This window comes from Heterodontus francisci, chromosome 2, assembly GCF_036365525.1.
Source record: "Heterodontus francisci isolate sHetFra1 chromosome 2, sHetFra1.hap1, whole genome shotgun sequence".
NCBI classification, from domain to species: domain Eukaryota; kingdom Metazoa; phylum Chordata; class Chondrichthyes; order Heterodontiformes; family Heterodontidae; genus Heterodontus; species Heterodontus francisci.
This window is the reverse complement of record NC_090372.1, coordinates 119,613,695-119,633,322: the sequence shown is the minus strand read 5'-3', so window position 1 is coordinate 119,633,322 and position 19,628 is coordinate 119,613,695. Positions and strand designations below refer to the sequence as shown.

The following is a 19,628-nucleotide window of genomic DNA, read 5'->3' as shown; positions in this document are numbered from 1 at the left end:
CTCCAACAGTCTGACTCGCCTCATGGGCACTGTGGGCTCTTTTTGCCCAGAGGAGCAAGGAGGCAGAGATTAAGGATGGCAAGGCAACAACTTGATACATGAAACAAGACGGGTGCTGGGCCCAATGGTGGGGAGGTTCGGTGTGCGCTATTGAGTGAGCCACTCATGTAGGTGCCATGTTGTCAGCTGCAGACAAGGGTGAGTTCTGTCATATTTTCATCCATTCATATCACGTCATTCATCCCTGCCCAACCTCCCAGGCTTTGGCATGGCAGTGGCACACATGTGCCATTCTGAATGGGTCACCCAGGTTCAGTAGGGCCATGATACAAAGTGCCACTTACTTTGGTGGTGCGAAGCAGATCATTCCTCCTCTTCCGGCACTGGACCCTTTCAAGCCGGATGACCCAATAGCTACTTATTTCCTGTGCCAGCTCCAGCCAGACTGCCTTGGTTAGGCGGGAGGGCATCTTCTTACCATCGCTGGGGAAAAGGACCTCCCGCCTTGCCCACACAGCCTGGAGGAGAGTGAGCAGGGAGGCATCGCTGAACCGTGGGGCCACCCTGGAGCGCTCCTCTGCCATCTTCGGTTTTTGCTCTGGTCCTCTAAATGGAAAGGTGATGCCACAGTGTAACTGCTCTAACTTCTGGCTGCAAGGTTCTTTTTGCACATGTTTGAACACTAATGCAGGACTAGTGAAGAAATCTATGCTGTTGACCTGGTTTTTAATCTACGGCAGATCAACATATGTTCATGTATACTTTGCCTCTGCAGTAGTTGATCATAATTATTGATGTGATATTTATGGAATGCAATGCAGCTAGAATATAAACATATTTTCCTGGCTCTTTCAGAAGTACTTTTAATTTCAGTTACATGTCTTTTCACATAACAGTTAGCAGAGAAATGATTCCAAATGCATATTATTCTGTGGCTTTTCAGTCAGTTGATTACAAGCCCATAGTATGTAGATATTCTTAAATTATACTTTTATTTCTGATAGTGTATTTGCTTTTTATGATACAATTCAGTCTCACGTTCTGGTATGTGCAAAATTAAGATTATTCACCCAGGTGCAGCAAGCCTACAAGAAGGAATGTTACACTTGAGTGGAAGAAGAGGATCTCAACTGCACAGGACACTGGGACAAAGCAGAATAAGTATGTGGCAGCAAAACAGAAGGTGCTGGAGAAACTCAGCAGGTCTGGCCGCATCTGTGGAGAGAGAAGCAGAGTTAATTCTGCTTTGCTGCCAGATTGACAGCATCCCCACTCTTCTATAGTGAGGTAAATATTTATTTGGCAGCTGTCAAGAAGCAGGTGCTGGGGCACCTTAAATAGGCCCCCAGCACCTGCTACACAGCTGAGCCAACGTCCATCATGGCACCGGATGTCCTGCCTCCCATCATGTAATATGGAGGGGGCGGGGGGGCAGGGGCCATGTGTCGCCATAATGCTAATGAGCTCCGATGCGAAATATCACGGGGGCTCAGCAGCAGCCACTTCACGTGGCGGATCGGCGACTTCAAAGCACGCTGCCGCGAGTTGTGGCACGCTAGTAAAATCTAGCCGGCAGACTTTTTCTTTATTGGAAAATATTCGTTCTGAACCCTCTCTACCTCCTCCTTGAATGCCTTCCACTGCTTTGATATTGATTTACCCCCAAGTAGCTGTTTCCAGTCCACTTTTGCCAAATCACATATCACCTTAGTAAAATTGTCCTTACTCCAATTTAAAATGTTTACTCTTGGTCTATCTTCATCCTTTTCCATAACTACTCTAAATCTAAATGAGTTATGATCACTACCATTAAATTGCTCACCCACTGATAACCCTTCCATCTGCCCAGATTCATTCCCTAAGACGAAGTCTGGAACTGCCCCTTCTCTTTTTGGGCTTCCTATGTACTGGCTAAAAAAGTTTTCCTGAATGCATTTTAAGAATTCTGCCCTTCAACACCTTTTGCACTGAATTTATCCCAGTTAATATTAGATTAACTTTGCTTCCGTACTTCTCAGCAATTTTCCTACATATTTGCTTTTCTATCTCCCTCTGACAGTTTTGGGTCTATAGTACACTCTCTGCAGTGTGATTGCCCTTTTTTGTTCCTCAAGTCAACCCATACAGCTTGATATGCTTCTTCTAGCATATCATTCCTCCTCACAGCTGTGATTGTTCTCAGTTAAAATCCTCAGGATAGAAGTATGCTTCTCTTGTGCAGGCCTAGAAGTGCCAGAATTTTCTGTCATTGCCCAAGGCACCCACAATATAGCTCTGCATTGGCACGGCCTTGCGACAGTCGTGGGGAGGGACATTCGGGTGCAGTTGCAGCTGTCTCGGGCCTTCTGGCTGCTGATTGAGATTGGCATGGCAGCCAGAAAGTCCCAGTTGGGCTGAAACATCTGGGGAGGGGGTATATAGTGAAAAACAAAGATGGACTGCCTGAAATTGTATAGTTTACTTCAAGGATGTCCACAAATCTTCCAGATAGTGTGAACCCAGGGCCAGACCACAATGCCATATTTTCTGAGCACTGGCTTGACTCTTACAATGTCCCTTGTTCTGCAGAAATGCACATAGTTCATCCTATAGTGGCTGGATGATCACACTACAGCCTCCAAAAGCTTCAAATTGTATGTAATTCTACATATGTAAAATGTTATAGCCTGCATGCTCACCTGAACAAAGTTCCATCCTCACATGAACTCCACTCTTCCCAAGTTTCACTGCCACCCCTGGCCCCTGTGTGTTGATAGCAAGATTCTCATCTTTGCTTTCCAATCTCTCCATCCTTGTTCCACACCACTATTGTTATTCTCCTCCTGCCTTAAGTTCCCACACATATCTCTGCTCCTCTAACACAAGGCTTCTACTCTATCCTTGGTTCATTAATCCATCATTGGTAGCTGCTAATTCAGTCCCTCCAGACCTCTGGGATTCTCTACTCAATCCCCTTTATCTTGACACTTCTCCTCCTGCTTTAAAACATTCCTCTTCAATTGTGCTTTTGTTTTGCCAGCCCTGTCTCTATTTTGTCTGCTTTCCTCGGGCTCTGTGTCATGCTGGGCTCCAACTGCCAAGAATGAGGCATATTAATTTTGCCATATGGACATTAAATTTCAAACTGTTGTTGGGAAGAAGAAAAGGCCTGTTACAAGGGCTGCCAGGCACTTGGATGGAGTCCATTTGCAGACCAATGGAGACAAGAGAGGTTACTTCCTTTATCGACTTAACCTAAAATGGACTTTGATCACCAAGTATTGTGTGTAAGAAGAGACATTCCAGGGTCTGCTAGGACAAGAAAATCCACAAACACAGATGTGGTTATGCTTGTTGGTCACGTGACTAACCTGCTGGCTAACTTGGGAGTTTTTGAATTGTGCACAGTTTTTGAACTAAGAGAGACTGTTTTCTACTGGACTGAGAAGACCTCTCCAGTCTGCTCCCATCTCTTTCTCAAACTTTTCCACTTTATTTCTTCTGCTCTTTTCTGTCAATATCTGCATGTGTGTATTGCGTATGCAAGCTAGCGTGGGCATGTCGCGTATCTATAGGTGTTAACTGAATTAGAGTTTAAGTTTAACAAAGTTCAACTTTTCTTCTTTAAACCTAAGAAAACCTGTTTGGCTGGTTTCTTTGCCTTACAATTGGAAAGCAGTGAACAAGGATTCACCAAGGGGGAGCTAAAAACATAGGGTGTTTAAAATTTATCCCTGTTACGGTAAGACCAGGTGGAGGCTGAGAGGGAACCCTAGACCCCTTTCTCCTCTGGTCGTAACACTCGGTGTCCACAATATTCTTTTCCTCTTACTAAAAGTGCTCCGAGATGCCTTCCCATATACAAAGAGCGCTATATGAATGCAACTAATTGTTGTTTGTTTCTTTTGCTTACTTTTAGCTATGATTTTTTGTTTTTGTGTTACACTACATCAGTGGTGAGTAAGGTTTTAGAAACAATAATAATGGGAAAAAATCAACAGGCACTTGGAGAGGTTTGAGTTAATTAAGGACAGCCAGCATGGATTTGTAAAAGGCAGACCATGTTTGACAAATCTAATTGAATTTTTTGATGAAGGAACAGAGAAGGTTGATGAAGGGAATGCGGTGGGTGTTGTCTATATGAATTTAAGAAAATGTTTGATAAAGTACCACATAAAAGGCTGGTTAACAAAATTGAGGCTCATGGAATAGGAGGGTCAGTGTCCAATTGGATAAATTGTGGCTTAAGGACAGAAAACTGCGAGTCATGGTAAATAGTTGTTTTTCAGACTGGAGGATGGTAGAAAGTGGTGTTCCCCAAGGGTCAGTGCTAAGACCACTGCTTTTTTGCTCTATATAAATGGCTTGGATTTTGGACTAGGGTAGAATTTCAAAATTTGCCTCGATACCAAACTTGGAGGAATGGCAAACAGTGATGATGCTTTGAACTGCCTGCAACAGGACACAGATAGGCTAGCAGATTGGGCAGACAAGTAGCAGATGGAATTTAATACAGACTATTGTGAGGAGATGCATTTTGGTAGAATGGATAAGATGAGGCAATATATACTTAATGGCACAGTTCTAAAGAGTGTGAAGGATCGGAGGGACCTGGGGGTGTATGTGCATCGATTTTTAAAGGTGGCAGGACATATGGAGAAAGAAGTTAGCAAAGCATATGGGATGTTGGGCTTCATAAATAGAGGCACTGAGTACAAAAACAGGAAAGTTATGCTGAACCTTAGTAAGGCTCCAGCTAGAGTATTGCATCCAGTTCTGGTCACTTTAGGAAAGATGTGAGGGTCCCTGAGGGGGTGCAAAGACGATTTACCAGAATGGTTCCAGGGATGGAGGATTTTAGTTACAAAGCTAGGTTAGAAAAGCTAGGCTTGTTCTCCCTGGTGCAAAGAAGATAGAAGGGAGATTTGATAGAGGTGTACAGGATTATGAGAGGCTTAGATAAGTTAGTCAAGGAAAAACTGTTCCCATTAATTGATGATACTAGGACCAGAGGACACAGATTTAAGGATTTGGGTAAGAGATGCAGGGGAACGTGAGGATGAACTTTTTTACATAGCAAATGGTAATGATCTGGAACTCACTGCCCATGAGGGTGGTGGAAGTGGAGACAATCAATGATTTCAAAAGGAAACTGGATGGGCACTTGAGGAAATAAACTTGCAGGGCTACAGGATTGAGCAGGGGAGTGGGACTGACTGTATTACTCTGTGGTGAGCCGGCATGGACTCGATGGTCCGAATGGCCTCCTACTATGCCATAAATGACTCTGACTCTATGACTTCCAGGCTACCATAACGAGAAGTCCAACGCACAGCACAACACCCATCAGCATACTGGGTACATCTGCCTGGGTGGTGTAAAATAATCAGGTTCTCCTTTTTACTCTGTTTTCATATCAACATACCTTTCTTCAATTTATTGCAGGAAGACAGTATTATATATTAAACACATAACTGCATGATGCACACAGTAATAGATGCGATTTCTTCTGCATAGTCTTTATTTCCTCTTTTTGTACTTACCTCTCCATTAAAGTAGCAAAATATGGTGGCCACTAACAAACCCTATGAAGAAAAAAAGACTTGCATAAATTAATGTGCAAAAAAATATATTAGACTGAAGCAGTGGAAATTAAAATACCAACAACAACTTGAATTGGTATAACACCTCTAACATAGTAAAACAACACTCTGAATTGGTATAGCACCTTTAACATAGTAAAACTTCCCAAGGTACTTACTGCCCCAGTATTGCCCTGGAAGGCAGACAAAAAGCCCATCATTTTCCAATTTGTGCTGGTCACCAATGCTCAGAAACTTTATGGTTTACCATAAAGCAAACATATTTCCTGGTGTCTTTAATGGTTTCTGTGCCTTCCAGTTGTACAGAATAGAAGAACCTGGGAACCTATGTTTCCAACCTAAATGCTGCCAATATATTAATCTGGTAGTCATTCCCTGTCTTGAAAAATAAACCCAGATGTTACTGTACGAATTTTGCATTGCCAATAATTTATTGCCTACCCAGCACAAATTCTGAGATGTTTTGTTTCTCAGAAGGAAAGACTTGTGTTTGAAAAAAAAAGTCGACCTCTACCAAGGGTCAAACTATTTGTAAGGTCACTGGAAAATCATGGCCACATTGTGTCAAAGAATCCATGTAAATCATGCTGCCCTGCAACAAAAACATAGCCTTTCCCTCATGAAATTTATCCATGCTGAGCTCTTCAACTAACTCCTCAGTACTGCTTCTGGTTCTTCCTTTTCCTGCTGCTACCGGTCCCGACTGCTGCTCTGGGAATGGAACTTTGCTGTATACTACAGGCAGGAATTCTTGGTAGTTTTGCAAAATCAGGAATCTCTGCCCACAACACACAGCAGCATCATAAGACTAGAGCAACAGTGAGGGGCAAATTGGGAAAGACTGGCATCGCAAACTTGGATGAGAATCGAGGAGAGGAGGTAAGGAAGGGCAGAGAGTGGCATTGTGAATTTGGGAGGGGCAAGAATAGCAGTGGCCCAACTATGCTACAGGCTTGTAATTAGGAGCTAATTTAACATTAATTACACATTACTATAGGTAACTAAGTTGCATTCAACAAACTGAATGCATTCTCTTTAGAAAACAGCATACCTGGTAATGCACAAATATATGCATAATATAGTCATAAATTTCTCCAGCAAGTCGGTTTTCTGGTCTCCAAGGAATAATGACAAACTGAATTCCAAGCAGTGGCACAAGTATTAGAGTTGCTCTGACAGCCTTCACGTACATATTGGTTTCAGTGCGGTGAGTATCCCTCAGCTTTGTAACCAGGACACGCACTATGTTGAGCAAGAAGAATAGGTTCACCTGTGAATGACCCGGAAGCAATTCTCTATCAGCAAAACAATGGTGAGACATAAGACAATTCAAGATGGCATGCTTAGGTTTCGACTGAAGGTGTTTTATCGCTTGCAAGAAATAAACAGATTTGTTTTTGTTAGAAGGAGATTTTATCGAAGTATTTGGCTCAGTGGGAAAAATGCTGACTTTGCAAATGTGTGAAACAAATGCCATACGAATACGAGTATAATAATATGAAGACGAGCAAGAAAAGACCACCAGGCTCATCCATGTACCACCCTCCCTAAACACTGGTAATGACAGCTCCTGGGAAAAGGCAAAAAAAGAAAAAATACATATCTCCTCAAAGGAGCTCTGAAGGACTATGATTATCATAATGAACCAGTAGACCTGCTCAACTAAATCACATATACACCCTTATCTAACCATTCCAGAGAAAGAAGAAAATTGGCCATGGCAATTATTATTTCATTGTTTTTGTGCAAGAAAAAGTAAAAATATTAATTTTTTTTATGATAGAATGGAGATGCTAAGATTGTAAGGGTGTAGTTCAGAATTAAACCTTTACTGTAACAATTACAAAAACTTAATTTAGATAGTGCCTTTCACAACCTCAGGATGTTCCAAGATACTTTACAGCCACTGTTGTAGTATAACACTGTTGGATTATGGAAATGCAGCAGCCAATTTGAGCACAGCAAGCTCCCACAAATAGCAATGTGATAACCAGATAATCCATTTTAATGATGTTGATTGAGGAGTAAATGATGGCCAGGACATCGGCGATAACTTTCCTGCTCTTCTTCAAAATACTCCCGTGGGATCTTTTACATCCACTTGAGCGAGCAGACAGAACCTCAGTTTAATGGTCATCTGAATGTTTCACTCTTTCAGTACTGCACTGGAATGTCAGCCTAGGTTTTTATGCTCAAGTCTCTGGAGTGCGACTTGAACCCACAACCCTGAGCCACAGCTGACACTACTCTAGGATTTCACGTTGGGTGGACGGGAGCCGGCCACCGACTGAAAAGCTGGTGGCGAACCCGCTTCCGCCTCGCCTGGGGATCCGACCTGCATTTTACAGGTCCCCAGGCTTTAATTGTTCTGAGGCGGGACTTCCACTTGCTTGAGGGAGGAAGTCCTACCTCATTGAGCTGCCGGACAATCACCGGGAGCGGTGGCCACTGCTGGGACTGCAGCCCAGCCGAAGACATGGAGCCGGGAAGGCAGGTAGGTTTTGGTTGCCTCGCCGGGGGTAATTGGTCGGGCCGCAGCGAGGCAAGGGTGGTCAGCTGGGGGGGAAGGGGAGCATGTTGGGTGCTGGAGGTTGGGATAGCGGGGGCGGCCCTCCATGGGGTATCCTGTGCCCGATGAGCAGGGCCTTCGCCACCCCCCCCCCGGGACGATCGCAGCAGCCTGGTTTTCACAGGTGGCTTTTCCTGGCTTCTGGACACCCGCTTGCCATGCCTATAATCTGCATGGAGGCCACTTAAGGGCCTTGATTGACCTGGGGCAGGTGGGCCGTTTTTTGCACCCCTCCCCTGCCCAACGTAAAGGGGGGGCGGAGGTGGGGGCGGGTCGGGAAAGCCTCCAGGAGCCTCCCGCTCCATTTTACATCACCCCCACTGCCACCATCTGGCTCATTCCAGCCTATGTATAATATAAAATTTTACTCAATGAGATTTGGAGATTATGGAGAAATGTTGTGGAACTTTTCCTCAAGTGATTCATTAAATGGGGTGGAATTGATCATATCCATAATTCATGTTATATTGTGGATGATCTGTGCAAGGAGTGAGCTTGATAGGCTGAATGGATTTAGCTTTTATTTTTATGAATGCTTTCTGATTGAATAAGATCCTCATCCTTGCCAAAGTTGCATTAATTTTTTTCAAAGATAATAATTAGCTATTACATACAACACCAACATGTGAATAAAATTATAATTTTCTTCCAAGCACTTTTATTCCCTCACAAATATTGAAGCAAACTCATCTGAACAGAATTCTGAAAATATGAAAGAAAGGTGAGAAAGGGCCACCAGGAGTTTCCACTTTTCCGCCAGGTCCTTATTGAGCTAGAGCAGTGGGATCTCCTGACACAAGGGTCTGTGGCGGAGAGGCCTGGAAAATTCTTCCTGGAGAGGCCCGCCACGACCCTCGCCGCCAGGAAGGCCCTGCCACATTTTACCAGCGGCGGCGAGGCCTCGGTGCAGCCACCCCACCCCCCCCGCCCCCCCTGCCACTCAGTGGTGGGGCCTTCATTTGAATATTAAAATTAATGAAAATAAATGCAAAATAATTTACCTTGACCCGACGGCCATCCCAGCCTGTGGTCAGAACTCCCGCGCCATCGAGGCGTGACATTGGTGGGGAGGGGGGAGGAGTGAAATTTTCAAGGTGGGGATGGGAGGGAGCAGAGAAAACTGTTTCCATTGGCTGAGGGGATGGTGGGAAGGGGTTGAAGGGCAAAGGTAACAAAGTTTAGGGGGTAAAGTTAGTGATGGGAAGAAAATTTTTTGTGTGTAAAATACATTAAAGTTTCATTGGAGGATGGGAGAGGGCCTTCGATCGGTTAATAAAGTTATAACTTTTAATTTACCCTCCATGTCCCTTTAAAAAGTTAAATTGCCGGTAAGGGCTTGAAGCCCTTAAAAATGGCGCCAGCGCCTGTGCGGTGGCGCTGGACGCCATTGCCAGGGATGGAGTGGCCGCCTCCTCTACGTCATCAGGGGCAGCCGTTCCACCCCCTCCATTTAAATGAGCCCCTGCGCAAAATATTGCGGGGGCTCAGCAGCGCACAAGTCGCGCGTGCGCCGTGCCTTCTTTCGAACTCTCCGCCATTCTTCAGCCCAAGGAGTGTCCACTCACCCAACATCATTCCTCTGGCTGCCCCCTGATGTCACTCGCAATTTGATTTCCTGATCCAAATTTAATAACCAAATACAAAATCCTAACTTAAGCAATCCAATTTCTAATGGTCAGCAAACTAAATACACTCTGTGACTCATCTGAAAATGGTAGAAACCCATCAATTCTGGGTTTATTTTTGGTTGACCTTGGAATATCTCCACCCACCACATGGCTTATAATATTGGGTCCACCCTGAGGGTCGGAGCTTGGTGTGGGGTTGGGGAGGCACACCCTGCGCTGGGATAGGACTGCAGGATGGTACAACGAGTGAGATGAGTTATACTAGCTTTCAGACGGGTGCAAGTGGGCCCCACCAGTGAGCAGAGCAGCCCAGACCCCTGGTGTAACAAATTGTTTTCAATTAAAAATTTGGATTGCTCCCTTCCAAGGGACATGATGGTTGGTGTCTGGTGAGCTTCCCACTCACTTTCATCCTGCACACACCCCTCTCCCAGCCTCCACAAAATGGTAAGTAGCAGTGAATTTTCTGACTGCAAAGGGCTGGAAGGTGTCGGAAAGATGCTTGTAATTACACAAACACCTATGGCTGCGTGAACGTTAGGTGCTCTTGCACTGACCCCACAACCTAGGTGGGGTCAGAGCTGAAGGGCACCAGCAGGCAAAGTCCCACCATAACAGCCAGGATTCAAACCTGCAGATTTTCAGGGCATGAAAATCAAGGTTTGTGTGGCTAAAATACCTTGCTACCTAACCTGAGTAACATCTATACATTTACCAGGTGGAACCTCAAACACATCTATAAATCATCATGCTATTCCTGACTAACCTGGATTAACTTTTGACAGTGGAAGAAAGTAGTCTAAAATAATCGAACTGTTAGATATGATAAAGCTGCACTGCCAGCAGTAAAGAGAATGAAACTCTATTTAAGCAACACCACAGTTTGTTGTAAAGGCACCAACAAACACAATGGGCTGAAATTTATGTTGCTGCCGCCGATCCCGTAAACTATGGTGATCCGCCTGTGCGGGCTGCGCTTTGCAGAGCTGCCACGATATTAAATGCAGCAGCTTATTTAAATGGCCGGGGCGGACCACCACCCCCCACCCCCCCCCCCCACCGATAATGCGAAGGGGGCGGGTAGTCCGCTCCCTGCAATGGCGTCAGGCGTCACTGCGCAGGTGCTGAAGCCATTTTTAAAGGGCTTCAAGCCCTATCATTACAATTGTAATATTTAAAGAAACAGTGATTTGAAATTGATTTGGAAAAATTAAATTAAATGTTTCTAGCCCCTCTCCCACCCCCCCAATAACCATAATAATTAATTCCTTGCCCTCTTCCCCCCGCCCCACAAAAATACTTTTCTTATGAACCTGACCTTCCCCCCCAAGGTTCACAAACTATGCACTTTACCCCTTCCCACCATCCCCTAATCAATCGGATGAATTTGACCCTGCTTTCCCCCCCACCCATGCACAGAGAAACTTACCTGCTCCCCCTCCCCACCGGTATGGTGCGAGAATGCCGGCCACCGACACCAATAACAGATGGGGATGTATGGCGGGAGTGGGCTGGAAATTTATTTAATTAATGTACATTTATTTAAATATTTAGATTTGGCTCCCGTCGCTGAGCAGCAGAGGGGGAGGGGGCGCCACAAAGCCTCACCGCCGCCGGCAATATGGGGCCATGCATCCTCGGCGTCGAGGCCCATGACAGGCCTCTGCCGGGGGCATTTTCTGGCCCCCCTGCCACGTCCCCCGCGTCGCAGAGGAGGGCGGGGGCTGTAGAATCCAACCCAATCAAGCTAAAGTTTAGACACAAGAGTATAAACAGATTGGGAAAACAATCTGGTGAATTACATTGATAGCCTTGTAATGAATTGTATCTGGCAGCGGATACTCTTTTGAAAGGTTTGGAAAGACTAAAATGCCCAAAATATCACATTTTATACAAAATTAGGATTAGTTGAGTTAAAATAGCACAAAGATGAGATTTTGGTTTCATTTTAATGTGTATGCATAACTTGATATAGAAATAGAATGAAGCTGCAGAATCCTGAACAAAATCCTTTCTCCTGAACGCAATACAAACACTAATTTTGTATAATTTTTTTCCATTGTGGGTTAATTCAGGAAATTCTAGCTCACCCAGAGCAGAATCTGAACCAAGAATGTGTGTATGTTGTCATTTGAAAATCAAACTGTACCAGAATTGGGAAGCACTGAGGGTAATATTCCTTTTACTGAAAATGGGAGAATAGCAGTTTTTGTCTGTAATTAAACTAAAGGAACATGAGGCTTGGAAACATGCAATTCTTAATAATTTGATTTCACTTGTGAGTCATTAGTTCAGAAAACAAAACAGCCATTCTCCTACTTTTCATCAAAAAAATAATGTTGTCCTTTGTCTAATTATATGATAAAGATAAGTTACCGCATTATAGGAAGGATGTGATCGCACTATAGAGGGTCCAAGAGATTTATGAGGACATTGCAAGGAATGAAAAATTTTAGCTATGGGGAAAGATTGGATAGGTTGGGGTTGTTTTCTTTGGAACAGAGGTGGCTGAGGGGAGATTTATTGAGGTGTATAAAATTATGAGGGGCCTAGATACTGTGGATAGGAAGGATCGATTTCCCTCGGCAATAACCCGGGGAGATCGATTTAAAATGCTAAATAGGATAGATTCAAAACAGATCAAGCAGCTCAAAGCTGGAGGTGATGTGGGCTATCAACAGCAGCAGAACTGTATTCCACTATAATCTGTAACCTCATGGCTTGGCACATCCTTCACTCTACCATTACCATCTAGCCAGGGGATCAACACTGGTCCAATGAGGGGTGTAGAAGAGCATGCCAGGAGCAGCACCAGGCATACCTAAAATGAAGGTTCCAACCTGGTGAAGCTACAACACAGGACTACGTGCATGCCAAACAGCTGATGAAGCTTGCTATAGAAGGAAGTAAGCAATCCCAAAGCCAATGGATCAGATCAAAGCTCCACAGTCTTCCAGTTGTGAATGGTGATGGACAATTAACAGGAGGAGGAAGGTCCATGAACATCCTCATCTTCAATGATGGCAAAGCTCAGCAAGGGAGTGCAAAAGACAGGGCTGAAGCATTTACAACCATTTTCAGCCAGAAGTGCTGAGTGAATGATCCATCTCGGCCTCCTTCCAATGTCCCCACCATCACTACAGCAAATTCAATTCACTCCATGTGATACCAAAAAACTGCTGAGTGCACATCATAAGGTCAGAATTGGGGATGTTCACTGATGATTGCACAGTGTTCAGTACCATTCGCAACTCATTGGATAATGAAGCAGTTTGTGCCCGCATTCAGCAAGACCTGGACTACATTCAGTATTAGGTTGATAAAAGGCAATGAACATTTTCACCACACAAGTGCCAGACAATGATCATCTCCAAGAAGAGAAAGTCTACCCACCTTTCTTTGATATTCAGTGGCATTAGCAACATCGACACCCCCCCACCATCAACATCCTGGGAGTCACCATTGACCAGAAACTGAAATGGACCAGCCATATAAATACTGTAGCTATAAGAGCAGGTCAGAGGCTGGGTACTCTGCAGCGAGTGACTCACCTCCTGACTTCCCAAAGCCTTCACAACATCTACAAAGTAAGGAGTGTCACGGAATACTCTCCACTTGCCTGGATAAGTGCAACTCCGACAACACTCAAGAAGCTCGACACCATCCAGGACAAAGCAGCCCGCATGAGGCAGCACAGTGGCACAGTGGTTAGCACCGCAGCCTCACAGCTCCAACAACCCGGGTTCGGTTCTGGGTACTGCCTGTGCGGAGTTTGCACGTTCTCCCTGTGACCGCGTGGGTTTCCGCCAGGTGCTCCAGTTTCCTCCCACAGCCAAAGACTTGCAGATTAATAGGTAAATTGGCCATTGTAAATTGCCCCGAGTGTAGGTAGGTGGTAGGAGAATTGAGGGAAGGTGGGGATGTGGTAGGGAATATGGGATTAATGTAGGATTAGTATAAATGGGTGGTTGATGGTCAGCACAGACCCGGTGGGCTGAAGGGCCTGTTTCAGTGCTGTAATTCTCTATGACTATGAGTGGCACCCCATCCACCACCTTAGCATTCACTCCCTTCACCACCAGCGCACAGTGGTTGCACTGTGTACCTTCTACAAGATGCACTGCAGCAACTCGCCAAGGCTTCTTCGACAGCAGCTTCCAAACTCACCACCTCTAACACTGACAAGGGCAGCAGGCACCTGGGAACACTACCATTTTCATGTTCCCCTCCAAGTCACAGACCATCCTGACTTGGAAATATATCTCCATTTCTTTATCACTGGGTCAAAATCCTGGAACTCCCTACCTAACAGCACTGTGGGAGTACTTTCAGCTCACGGACTGCAGTGGTTCAAGAAAGCAGTTCACTACCACTTTCTCAAGAGCAATTAAGGATGGGCAATATATTAGTGGCCTTGCCAGTAATGACCACATTCCATGAATAAATAAAAAGAAATCTAAGATTGGATGTTTGGTCAAGCAGGCTGACAATACAGAGGAAGTGAGGGGTTAAGCCAGATGGTGGAGAGATACTGCTGGACATCATCAGTGCACATGTGGAACCTGACCTCAGCTCTACAGATTATGTTACCAAGGGGAAGATGAGAAAGAGGAATGGGCCAAATATAGATATCTGGGGGATTCTAGGGGTGTGGGAGTGAGAAGAGAAGCCATTGCTGAAGATGGTCTGGCTATGACTGGTGCGAATGGAACCAGGCGAAGACAGTCCCACTTGGCCAGAATTGTAGAAGACACATTGGAGCAGGCTGGTGTGGCTGACCATGTCAAAGGGTAAAGAGAGGGTAAACAGAGGTTGGGAAGAACAAGGAAGTATAGTACACCATTTTCACAGACACAGAGGATGCCATTTGTGACTTTTCTGATGTCTGGGCAATTAGGAACATAGGAACAGGAGTCGGTCATTCAGCCTGTCAAGCCTCCTCCACCATTCAATTAGATCATGGCTGATCACCGACCTCAACGCCACTTTCCTGCGCTATCTCCATATCCCTTGATGTCGTTTGTCTCCAGAAATCTATCAATTTCTGTCTTGAACATGCTCAGTGATTGAGCTTCCACAGCCCTCTGGGGTAGAGAATTCCAAAGATTCACCACCAGCTAACTAAATTGAGAGAATGACTTTTTGCACCGTGCTGCATGAGTTGTTGAAGCGTAACAATTTATAAGAGAACAACATTTTCAGTCTCAATTACACTTCAGGTAGTAATACAATAATGAAATCCCATGTTTATAGACCATATTGCTCCTACCTGCATATATCAGAGGACACCTGTCTTTAGTGCTTACACTACACTGCAAAGGTAGTGGCCAAATAATGGGATCTGTTGCACCAAGATTACAGTTAACATGAAGGACTAGGATGAGGCAGCCCTAGAGTTATCATGCTCTCATTGCTTTTGAGTATTTTGTCACAAGACCCTTCGAGGGGACATCTGCTGGATAAATTAGTTTGCAATTCATATCTATATAGATCAAGTGACTGATGCCATACTTCCCAGGGGAAACACCTTTCCCACTTTCCCAGACACCACTGACAGGCTTGCAAAGAATCCCAAAAGTTATAGATTGAAAACATGTGGCCATCGGGATTCCAACATCAACTTGAATGCATAAATAAATAGAAAGGATACCACTCCATAAATACACAGAGGGTGTATGACCATAGAAATGTGATGCAGCATATTTATGATTATCCAGCAAGCAGCCTGGTACTTTTATTATGTAGTAGCGCATAATGGCTGTATTATTTAAAAGTGCATACAAATGAACAGAGGGCTGAATTTTAATAGTTCGCCAACATTCAAAAGATATGTGGCACACACGCGAGACATGCACCGCGGAGCCAGTGCGATATTTCGTGTAACGGCTGATTAACGTGGAGGTGGCGGAACACCCGCCCCGATGACAGCAACGGCGTCTGGCGCTACCACACAGGCGCCGATGACATTTTTAAAGGGCTTCAAGCCCTTCAGGGCCATTTAAATGTTTAAAGCGACAGGTTTGTAAAGAAATTTAAATAAAATTTTATTAACACTTCCGATCCCCTCTCCCACCCCCCACAATGAATAATCTGTTGATTATTTGTCCTATCCCCCCTAAAAAAGTAAATTTTTGAGCATTTTCCCCCCCGACCTTTCTTTCCTTTAACCTTCAACCCCTTCCCACCATTCCCTCAACCAATTGCATCTGTTTTTGCCACTCCACCCACAACCTCTGGCCTGAAAAATTCACTCCCCCCCTCCCCACCAGTGTTACGCCTTGGCTCTCTGAACAGAGATCTGAAGGCGCGGGAGTTCCGGTTACCAGCCAGAATATCAGTGTGGGATGGGCGTCGGGACAAGGTAAGTTTTTATGCATGGATTTAAATTTATTTAAATATTTAAATGAGGCGGGGGGGGGGCTGCCTCAAGGCCTCGCCGCCACCAGTAAAATGGGATGGGGTCTTCCAGGCGTCGCGGCCCATGGCGGGCACGACCACCGACGTCGGAGGACTGGTAAAATTCAGTCCAGATGGTTGTTGAAAAATCAGAGCCAACTGTTTTGGCCATTGATAATGAGTATAATTAAAAACAACATACAACAATAGAACAAAAATACAATGAAGACCATGCAAGTTATGGCACCATGGGATGCTTAGGCACCAGTCCAATTCTATGGTCGGTTCCAGCAAGATGCTGTTCTATAGCTGAACCACACTCTCAAGAATCACTGTTTGATTCATGCTGTACATTTTGCCATCCAATGAGGAGCAGGCATGAAGCAGGATGATCAGGAGACCTATAGGTCCTCATGTTCATTGTAAGAGGATGATGAAGAAGAAGAGACATGGAGCGAATTGTTTGAGTACGGAATGTTTTATCTCAGGAAATAGTTGGGGTAGAGATCTTTGCATCTTTTAAGCAGAGGAAGATACTGGCCTATTAGGAGACGGCAAAGGTGCAGATTTCATTATGGGTCACTTGAGCAAAAAGCTTGCATTGATACCATGGACCAAATGGCTTCCTTTCACACAGTAAAGGTCTATGGTTGTACAGCACTCCATTTACCTACTTTCAACTTCCTCTGTAAAAACTGATTTGATCCTTTTTATTAACCATTTCTGCCATTTCTTCATTCTCAAGTACAAGTATGGTTCTTTCTCTAACTGGTCCAACCCCTTCTTTGATGATCCTTTCATTTCATATATGTCAATAAAAGCCCTTGTTATTTCCCTTAATGTCAACAACTGATCTTTTCATACTCCCTCTTAGCCTTCCTAGTTTCCCTTTTTGCTTCCCTTTACTGAGTTGAGTAAGATAAAGGGTGCTAAGCACGATCGTCAAAACTCACACTGTCACACAGTGACAGATCTATATATCAATTTAATCTAGCAGACTATCTCCAGCAGTCTACTGTGATTTAGAGACTGTGCAGAAGGTCAAATGTTCTGATGGGCAGACTATTTCACAGCTAATCATTCTAGAATCCTCTGTTTAATGCTGCAGCGGAGGGATTAAAGTAGGTATTCTAAAATATTCATGGTGTTTTTAAAATACTTATATTATTCACTAGGAATTGATTGAGACCATCCAAATTCTTTTCACACAGAATCCCTGTAGTCAGCACAGAGATGCAAGGCTCTTTTAAGTTTAGGTTGAATTCCAACACAGATTCCGAAGGGACAAATGCAATAGTAATAAAGGTACGAGTCTCAGGTTCTGGCAGCGAGCTTCACCTGCTGACAACTCACATTGAGAAATTCAAGTGCACAATGCTTATGATTTTCCAAGTAAAAAATGCATTTTTGACAGATGCTGTCAATGAGCAAGGCTTCCTGCTGGTAACATGGACTTGGAAATCATCCTTGATATACTAACTGGTGCACTTCTAAAATATATTGTAACATTCATGGGTAGCAGCCCCAAAGGTTAAAAGGAATTTTGAAAAAATGTATACTTGTAATGGGAAACATCAAGCACCACTCCTTCCTTTAAAATTATGTCTATCTTTCATTGTACAACTTGGCTTATTGAATCAGCTGTACTGAAACTGCCAATGTCAATGTCAATAATGCATTTTATCGACATCATTCTGTAGGCCTGATTTCTTTTTAGTTTAAAGTAAACCACTGTAGTCCGATAGCAAAAGTATTACAGACATTTAAGGGAACGGATAAATTGTGGGAGTCAACTGGAATGGACAGAAGCTAAGCCGGGACCTAATAATCTGGATAGCCTGTTGTGGGCGCAGCCTCTGCCCCTCCAAACATGGCTGTTTTTGTTGGGCGGGGGGTGGGGGGTGTGGGCGAGGGGTAGAGTCTCCCTAAATCAGGAAGAATACCCCAAAGCTTGGCCATCTTGCCAAGCCTAATTTCCAGCTTAATGCCAATGGTGGGCACTGCAGATGCGCCCTTAGTGGCTGAGGCACCCAACATTCACACTTGAATGAAGAGATCTTTCCCTGACCCTGGTAGAATCAGCAGCAGAATATCCTAACACTAACACCAAGCTGTACCACTCCACGGATTTCCAGGTACAAAAACAATTTTAAAAATAAGTAACTCTAGCTCAAGATCCACTTGTAGCTACTATGGTGCTATTAGTATTGAAGTTGATTTATTAAAGTGATTATATAGCAATTGCCAATTACACATTGAACCAGATCTTGCGGTCAGCGGTGAAGGGATGTGCTCACTGCCGACCTCAGAAAAAGCTGCTCACAAAGATTTAGTAGGCTCTAGAGCATCAATTTCTTCTATTCTGACATGACTTTGAATCTGGCGCCGTATGCAGAGTCTAGCAACAGTGCAGGCAGCAGATCAGCCACTCAGATTGAAGAATTCTCACAGACAGCAAAGCAGGAAGCAAAAAGCAAGGATTATAATTCATATTTTAGGACATTTGCACAGAAAGTGAAATAAAGATTGGGACATACACATGGGATTAAGGTTGAAGCTAAAATATCATAAACATGCTTAAAAATATATTATTTTTTAAATTATGGAATTTTTAATGTTCTTCCGTGTGAATGACATTCCATATTTATAAAATTAGATTTTCAGGGCCAGAGGGATTGTTCATCAGTAACTAGGACAGTATGCTGTTAAAATCTCAGTTACATCTCATTCAACATGGCTTACCATTTTCAATGGTTTTTACAGCAAAAGTAGTGCATAAAAAGTTGAAGTTCACATCAAATCACTGATTTGGAGTTGATTACATCTGAAAAGACTGCAACTACGTACCGTGTGCAGGAGCAGGGTATCGCTGACAGCAAATTCCAGATTTCCACTTGTAACTGAACGTTAGTGGACACCAGAAGTTGCTGTCACTTTGACTTAGTAATAATGGCAAGCATTGACAATTTCACTGGCATTACAACTGCAAATTCTGTGCCATTAATGTGTTAGAAGGTGAAGTATTGCCTGTAAATTGTTCATAATAGTAGCTCACTAAAAAAAAGTACTGTGGCCACACAACTGTATATTAACTGTTAAGTTGAAATCCTTACCAATAGAGCTGCAACAATTGGAGCATGTACTATGTAAAGCAAATGGGTTTCAACGCTTATCCAGCAACTGCAAGAAATGTAAATGTAAATATGAAACACATAAAAATAGTTCTACAATTACATTCATATCTAAATACTTTGTGAAATTAGAAATAACATATTTTTACAAAATTCTAATGGACGTGATCCTATGTGAGCGACAGTGCCAATGCAATGCATTACATGCACCTACGCAATGCTCTCGCTTCATATTAGTTCATTAGAAAATGTCATTTTTAAATAGCTGATTCCAGCTTTAATACATTAATCCTCATTTATATATCATACAACAATCAAAAGT

The 19,628-nt window shown here is 43.8% G+C and overlaps 1 protein-coding gene across 1 annotated transcript in view; it reads right to left on the bottom strand.

Moving 5' to 3' along the window:
- The window catches only part of calcr (calcitonin receptor), a 346,460-nt gene that overhangs the window by 12,276 nt on the left and 314,556 nt on the right, over window positions 1–19,628 (bottom strand). The window contains exons 10-12 of the mRNA XM_068051371.1: window positions 19,289–19,355; window positions 6,634–6,852; window positions 5,523–5,564 (exon numbers count right to left, since the gene is read on the bottom strand). Coding sequence (XP_067907472.1) covers window positions 5,523–5,564; window positions 6,634–6,852; window positions 19,289–19,355 — 328 coding nt within the window. The remainder of the gene's footprint in view (window positions 1–5,522; window positions 5,565–6,633; window positions 6,853–19,288; window positions 19,356–19,628) is intronic.